Source organism: Entamoeba invadens, assembly GCF_000330505.1.
Source record: "Entamoeba invadens IP1 unplaced genomic scaffold scaff_1105074724689, whole genome shotgun sequence".
Classification (NCBI taxonomy): domain Eukaryota; phylum Evosea; order Mastigamoebida; family Endamoebidae; genus Entamoeba; species Entamoeba invadens.
The window spans coordinates 25,555-33,875 of NW_004443696.1; the positions used below are offsets into that span (position 1 = coordinate 25,555).

General features: G+C 32.1%; 2 protein-coding genes across 2 annotated transcripts; one reads left to right on the forward strand and one right to left on the reverse strand.

Moving 5' to 3' along the window:
* Positions 1–410: 410 nt before the first annotated feature.
* Positions 411–3,784, reverse strand: EIN_423030 (hypothetical protein; the record flags this gene model as incomplete). The annotated part of the gene is made up of 3 exons (XM_004261005.1): positions 411–2,774; positions 2,812–2,953; positions 2,991–3,784. 3 exons carry the CDS (start codon positions 3,782–3,784, stop codon positions 411–413), a joined length of 3,300 nt encoding a protein of 1,099 aa, XP_004261053.1.
* A 1,815-nt stretch (positions 3,785–5,599) lies between these two features.
* EIN_423040 (antigenic protein P1, putative) lies at positions 5,600–8,321 on the forward strand (the record flags this gene model as incomplete). The annotated part of the gene is made up of 1 exon (XM_004261006.1): positions 5,600–8,321. A coding segment is annotated over one exon (2,722 nt), but the record flags the coding sequence as incomplete, so codon positions are not given.

Here is an 8,321-nt window from a genome sequence, read left to right on the forward strand (position 1 = left end):
ACTCGATGTTATGATGAATTTATTTTGTTATTTTTATTACTTTTATTTCCATGTTATTATTTTTTATTGACAATCGGTTTTTCTTGATATATTTGAGAAACAAAAGTAATAAATCTTATTAAATATTTGTATTGATATACATAACATTGTATAGGATTTTGTATAACATCGATTGTATTTATTTTTTAAAATACAACTGATATATATATATATGATTTTTTATTGATTGCTAAAAACAAACGACTCAAATTGTTTAGTAACAAACCACAAAACAAGATTGTAAATTACAAATTCGATAAAAAAGTTAGTTATTTATGTTTAATTTGTTTATTTTTCACAACAAAACCAATATATGAAACATTGTTATATCATTCATTTTTGCATTATCTTTTTAAAGTTGAATTGTTAATTTAATTTGAGTAATTTGAGTTTGAATCGCTCTCAGAATCGGATTCTAAATCGTCAGAGTCCGAATTATTGGCACTTCCGATATTAAAAGCTTCTTTTGGTATCATCGAGTTATCACGAAGTAAGTCACAACAGAAAAAGCAGTTGGTGCCAAACTTAGTTACAGTGGTTGGTATGGCAATAGAACTTAGTGATGTGCACAAGTCAAACATATGTGCTGGAATTTCTGTGATTCCTTCAGGAAGAACAACTTCTTTTAAGTTGGCACAGCTGAAGCAACTGTAATATCCAACAGACTTAATGTGAGAAGGAAAAACCAATTTTGTAGAACTTCTGTTATTGAAGAAACAGCCTTCATCCACACGTTGTATACACTTTTCGTTAAGTATTGATGGCCCAAATGCGTGGACGTCTCGTCGTGTTAAAACAACATTATTACACACAACACCAATTTTCTCGTAGAAGTATTTACTTGTTGTAAAACTTACTTCAAATTCACAGCACGTGATTGGTGCATTACCAATTCGTATTTCTTGAAGGGAAGTACAACCAGAAAACACGTCAAATTTAATTTGGACTTTTTTCTGATTGAAGCAAACAGTGTTTAGTTTTGCGCAGTTCATAAAGCACCCATCTTCTACAAGTAACACACTTTCAGAGTTAAATGATGTCAATGAAATGCAATTTTTGAATGCAAATTTGCTAATGTGTGTAACTGAGTTTGGTACACTTATTTCACTCAATTTATAACACCTAAAGAACGCGCAATGTGGAATATTTGCAAGTCCATCAAAAAGTATAATTTTTGACAATGAAGAACATCTTTCAAAGACCGAATTGCAAATGTATTTTGTCTGTGGGATACTAACAAGATTATCACACATACTAAAACACTTTCTTCCAAGAATGACATTTGTGTTACACAATATAGATGTCAACGATACACATCCATAGAAACTAAATTCAGACAATTTTGTGACACTTTTGGGAAGTTTTATTGTTTTTAGACTGAAACAATTTTCAAAACAATTAGATGGGATTTTGATTGTATTGGTTGGCAGCACGACACTTGTGAAATTCACCCAATTTTTGAACAAATTTTTGTGTAACTTAACATTGTCACTAATGTTCACATGAGACCCATGGTAACACATCCCCAGTCCTATTGATGGTGACGATTCCAAGTATTTTAAATTATCGTTAGATAGATCAACCGAGTTTATAAAACGCAAATTCTCCATTTCAAGCTCAACCAACCTGTCGTCTTGCCAACACAAGCGTGAGTCCCATATATACCCAAACGTTTTAATATCTTTTTCTGTCATTTTAATGTTGTTAAATAGAAACCCAAGTGCTTTGAGTCTTAAATGGCACTCGTAGCTGACCACAAAAATGTCACTGTCTACTCCATTCAACTCAATTTTTGTCAGTTTTTTGTTGTTGGAAAACAAGTATTTGTCTGCTTTTTTCAGTGTTGAAGGCAATGAAAGTTCCTTTAAATCAGCAAGTCCTGATACACAATTATACACATAAGTGACTCCATTTGGAATCACCAATTTAGTCAGTGTAGTGTCTCTGGTTAACTCGTGAAGTGTATTTGTATCACTTTCTGTGATTTTCTTTAAATCAAAGGAAGTGCCATTTTCGCACACAAGACTTGTTAGCACGCTACACCCACTCACAAACCCATTCCCAATTTTCGTGACACTTTTTGGTATGACAAGTTCTTCAAGATAACGGCACCCATTGAACGCGTTCTTACCAATTGCAACAACAGTACTTGGTACTTCATACTTTTTTGGAAGAAGTCCGTACCAAATGTTGTGTACACCAATTTTGGTGATGGATGTTGGAAACACAAAATTAGAAGTCATGTCATATGAAAACTCTTTGTTCATGTTGATGCAACAATTCTCTGATATTTCAACGGGATTATCTGTACTATTATTGATGTTTTCTAAATTAAAGTACACAATTGTCGATGGGAAGTACACCCTTTGTAGATATTTATTATAATAAAAACGTTGTCCGCCAACACTTTCAGCTTCACGAAAGTCAAACACTTTACGTTGTTCTATTTTGTCTAACACAACTTCATTACAGTTTAACATGTCTTTCACTTCATGTAACTTCTCGTCTGCAATTCTGTCCTCGTCGTTGTTGTAATTTTGTTGATTTTCATAATCAATATTAATCACAACATCAAGTGCAGTATACCCAAATTTATTGACAATTTCCTCTTCGTATTTACTAATTGCGAATGTCAATTTCCCATTGAAATTTGGGAGTGTCAGTCCACTTAATTTAATGCAATTGGTAAACACATCAACACCACTAAATTTCGTGTTTTCTGGAAAATGCAGTTCCTCCAGATTGGAGCAGTCACAAAATACACGTGCACACATATACAGAAGTCCTCGTGGAATCACAAATTTGCGTAAGGAAGTGCATTTTCAAATGCCGATGTGTTGATGATTTGAAGTGATGATGGGACATCAATGTATTCAAGTTGTTCACATTGATAAAACGAGTGACTCCCAATACCCTGTACTGTGGTGTCCATTTTAACACTTTTTAACAACAAACAATATCTGCACACATAATCAGCTATATACACTTGCCCAATAAATTCAATATGATTCAAATCTGAGCTTTCAAAAGCATTGAGTGAAACACAAATGTTTGGTGTAACAACGATGGAGAGTATTCCACAGTCATCACCAAAACAGTCATATCCAATTGCAGTGACAGATGACGGGATTTCAACTTCTTTGAGCGACACACATTTTTTAAAAGTCTGTGAGGGGATGTATTTAAGTGAAGAGGGAAGTGTCACACGTGTTAAATTGGTGCATCCATTAAACATACAATCACCAAGAAATGTCACCGAGTCTGGTATGGCAATTTCTTGTATGTGCGCACATTTAAAAGCGTCATTTAATATTACTTGGACACCAAATGGAATTTCTACCACGTGTTCCTTGCAATTCTTGAAACAGTTGTTGTCAATACAATACACATTTTGAGGAATTGTGTTGCCATACTTTAGTCTGTCTTCTTTTGTGTATTTCACAAACCGACAAACATTAAAGTGTTTCTTTTCTTCTATAAATTTGTTGTACGTAACAGGATAAGAAAATTGGAGTCGTTCAATTGCCGTGTTTGTGAGTTGAATGTCAAATGGAGAAAACAAATTTTGTGTCTGAATATTAGGAAATAAGTGCGTGTTTTGTGGTGTTATTTGTATTGGGTTGATTCTGATTCTCTCAAGCACGTACTCGTACTTTTTACATACACAAACAACGTTAATGAAGTCAATTGAATTGACCAAATAATTTGTTACAATCTGCAATGAAAACACATCAAGTCTTGTCATTTGAATTTGAAATTACACCAATTTTATTAGTTCCGAATTTTATGAAAATAATAGTAACTAAAATGAATCATTAGTTTAATGAAGTATAATGTGATAACAACTAAAGTTTAACAATATATAAATATGATAATTTATTATATTATTATTCTTAAAACGAAAAATAACAATACATAATAATAAAAATACATTATCAACACAGTACACTTTCGCAACACAATTTTTATTCTACTATCTCAATGGGTGTATTGTGAGCCAGTGATATTTTTTAAAAGGTTTACAAAGCAATTACAGATTTAATACACATTTATAACAACACAATAAGCAAAAATTCTAAACAATAGCACTTAATTTGTATCCAAGAGTAAAAAAACATTTAACAAACGGTACCGCTATTGTTTTTCGAGTCTTTTATTAACAATTTTAAAAATTGTATATAAAACAAGTTTTGTGCATTTAAATAGTCACTAATACGTGTTGATTATTGTTAAAATAACAAAACTGTTAATATTTTTGTTTTTTGATCAATTTCTTGTGATTATAAAAAGTAATTATTAATGTGGTTGTTGACTCAACATTAAGAATAACCCAATTTTTTAAAATTAATTTGTTTTACTGAGATATATTGTAATTTGATGTGTTTTTTACTTTTTGGCTTGTGTATTGTAATTCAAATAATATCTTTCATAAACATAGTTAATATTTTATAATTTCAAGATTTCCTATTTTTTACACTTGATTTTTGTTTGGTGTTATTTAAAGTGTTAATTTGAGAAGTCACCAATTCCATTCCCAAAAAGACACAAAAAGTGAATGAGAAACAAACTATTTGGGTGTTGTTGAAAAATGCTGTGTATTAACCAGTATTACTAACTTGATGATAATACATTCTTTATAATTATTAAAATCAACCCAATTATTTCACAAATCTCTTATCTTATTATTATTTCATTTAAATATAACTTAAAACGAATAAAATCTATATCTATTTTAAATGAGAAGGTTAAAAAATGTTAATTGAATTGCTCATATAATTATAAATAACTTTTATCATGTTTTCATAAAAAATTAATGTAGTTAGTTGAATAGACAGACAAATGATTATCAAAAAACAAGAATTATGAAAAAAAACAAATATGGTTAGAGATAATTATTTATAGTTTAACGAAAATTGTTAAATATTTTGTATTTTTATGTTTAATAAACACCCAATTTAAAAATTGTTAATAATTAGATAATTTTTATAATGTTTTTGTTTTCATAAAAAAATAGATATGATAACAAATTGACAAAGAATCAAAACATTAAAGATAAAGTAATGTTACTGTGTAATTGTAATTATATTAACAAGTATAATTGAAAAGAATAATTATTTATTTATAAATAGTTATTTATTTCTAATTTTAACACAATTACAAAGAATTATTTTGTTAGAAAATTGCATCATAAATAAAAATATTTAAAAATATCTAAAACATTTGTTTTTTAATTATAGAATTGTTAAAATTTATAAATAACAATCGAATGTAAAACTAAAAGTGATTTGCTTGAAAATAAACAAATTGTGTTCCAAAGTAATAATTATCTTTTTAAAAACTCCATTCAATATGATATTTTAGGTACTTTTTTAATCGAATTTAAAACACATAAGAATGCACATATCAAAAGAAATTCCAAATAAAATAATAATATGTTTTTAAAACAAACCAATTATTCAAACTTACAAAATTTCGTTGCTAGTGTATCAAGACAAATTACAGTGTCAGTTTTCCGTTTGCAATAAAAGCGTCTTTATATTACATTCCAAATCATTAAAAGATGAATAAGTTATTAATTGGATTAATTGTAGGAGTTTCTATCATTTCTGCACTCTGTGTTGTTATTATTATCGCAGTTACTCTTGGTGTTGTTCTTTCTAAAGATGACTCTTCTGGTGAAATACCTCCGAGTCCCCAGTTGGTTGTCAACAACCCTTACATGGTCAATGAATTGGACTCACTTGAAGTTATTTCTCGCACCAAATTCGCTGGTCTCAAGCCAAAGATCATGAAGATGAAATACACAAAATATCCATATTGGGGAACAAAAGAATCATTCACAACTGAAGAGAAAACTGCCATCATTGAAGAAAACACCCAAATATGGGCAGATTTATTGACAATGATAAACAATGGATCCTACGGACGAATGGATCCTGAATTGGGCGGAGAAAAACAATTTGAAGCAAGTGGTGTTAACTGGGAAGCGGACAGAGTATCTATTAAATACGGAATAATGGGCAAGTTGACTGGAATGCGTCTAGTTGGTTGGGTATTTCCAGGTGAGTTGTTTACAGTGACAATTCCTCAAGACCTCAACATTGGTGACGGAAATCTTGTGCTTTGTATAGGAAAGTGTAGTAGATCTGCTGATAGACATTGGCTTAATGTAGCAAAGTTTTCCAGCAACCGAATGCCATTAGACTCTTACCAATTCCCACTACATGAATCTATGCTAGACAATAATCGGCAATACAAATTGGGATCACCTTTTGGAGGCGGAGTTTATGTGTATACAGGAGGTAGTACTGGCAATTGGAATCCATTCTTTTTGACTTTCGACAATTTGGGACTTGCTCCCCGAATCAATTATGGTGAAACAACAAACAAACAGTGGAATGAAGAGTTGAGAAATGCTCCAGGGAATGTTGCCGAAATCAGAACACCTGGAATCAGACTCATCATGACTGCACGAAACGTCAGAGAAGTTGAAGACGCAGAATTTGTAGGAACATGGTGGCATGAAGCAATTAGTGTTGGGAACACTGTTACTGGGACATTTTTCCCCATGCCAATTTCTATGATGTTTGACGAAAGAGTTGATGCTGGTGCTGCTGTCGCTTTTGTTGGTGCATGGTTTTGTCAAATGCCAAGCTCTTGGGCTGGTTCCACTGTTAATAAACAAGCTATGATAACTCAACTCAATTGGGGAACTTTGCATGAAATGAATCACCACATGGAAGGAACATACTTAAAAGGTGGTGAATGGGGAATGGGTGCTTCTGAGACGAACAACAATGTAATAAATGCGATCTTCCACATTGATTATAACAACATTTCTGCAAAAAGAGGTGCAGGATTTTCTGGTTGGGAGTATATCACTGACGGGTTTGCAACAATGAAACCTGTTTTTGATGATTCACAAAACCAACTTTATTTGAGAACATATGTGACTCCAGCTTTTGGATTTGGCACAATTGCAGTGAAACAATTGATAAACAATTATTATTACATGTATTACAATGAAAATTATGAAACAACGTTTGGAAAGACCAGAACAGACTCTGGAATTTTCTGTCTTTTGTTAGCAAGAGCAATTGAACGAGACACACAATATTACTGCAATATTTTCAAGTGGGCAATTGACGCAAATATTCTTGCTGAGATCAAGAAGTACAAATACCCAACTTTCTTCCCATTTTTCATGAGTTACTCGCACACATACAACGGCAATAAATATGGTAGAACTTACACATTGCCGTATAATATTACAACAAGACTCAACTTTACAGCCGCTACTGCAATGGATAAGGCAACAAAGAACATCAAGTTTGAAATACTTCAAGGACTTACAAAAGGGAACATCAAAAAGATTGAAGAAAATGTTTATGATTATACCCCTACAAACAACCCAAGTGACGGTGATACTTTTAAAATAAAGTTTACCTTTAAAGCCAACGGAGAGAACGGAGAAATTATCTACGAAGGAGAGTTTGTCACTGAAAATAAAGCGCGACGTGGATATGGCTATAAGGTCGTATCTGAAAAAAATCTAAACAATATGTCGGATGTCGAGGCAATAATGAAAGGACGCGACATGTCAAAATACGATTACATACGATACTCCAATGCAATGCAAATTAATAATTACAATGACAGAGTTGGAAATGTTAATATACCCACATTCAATAAAATTGAGGGAACTTTAGTTGTTCCAGATGATGGCTATTACACCCTTTTTATTAAAACAGACGAAATGGGCACTTTGGATATGCAATTGGAAGATGGCAAATACACTCGTTTTGCAACAGTTAACACGTACATTTCAAGCTACCAAAAGAATTTAGAAGGCTCATATAAAACAATGTTGTTGAAAGCAAATTATTATTATAATTTCATCTTGCAGAATTATAATGCAGGAGCACAAGGCGGAATGAATGTTGGATATTGCTACCATGGTACTAAAGAATCAGAAGTCAACGTCTCGTCTTGTAGTATAAAAGATGTCCCACCAACGTACGTGTACACCAAAGGATTGGGACCAAGAGACCTCCAAAAAGAGTATGTCTTCCCACCAATAAAATACAGCCGTCAAATTCTTTATTTGAACTACAAAATGACAACATCCCCAATATGCACCCAAGATGAATGTGATGTCGAATGTAAAGAACTACCACCACCTGCAGGTTCGGGTAATGTTTGTAATAGTATATTTGATCGAAATGACGCAACCTTATTCCACTCAGCTTGGATTGGAAGTGGAACAACCTTCCCAACAACAT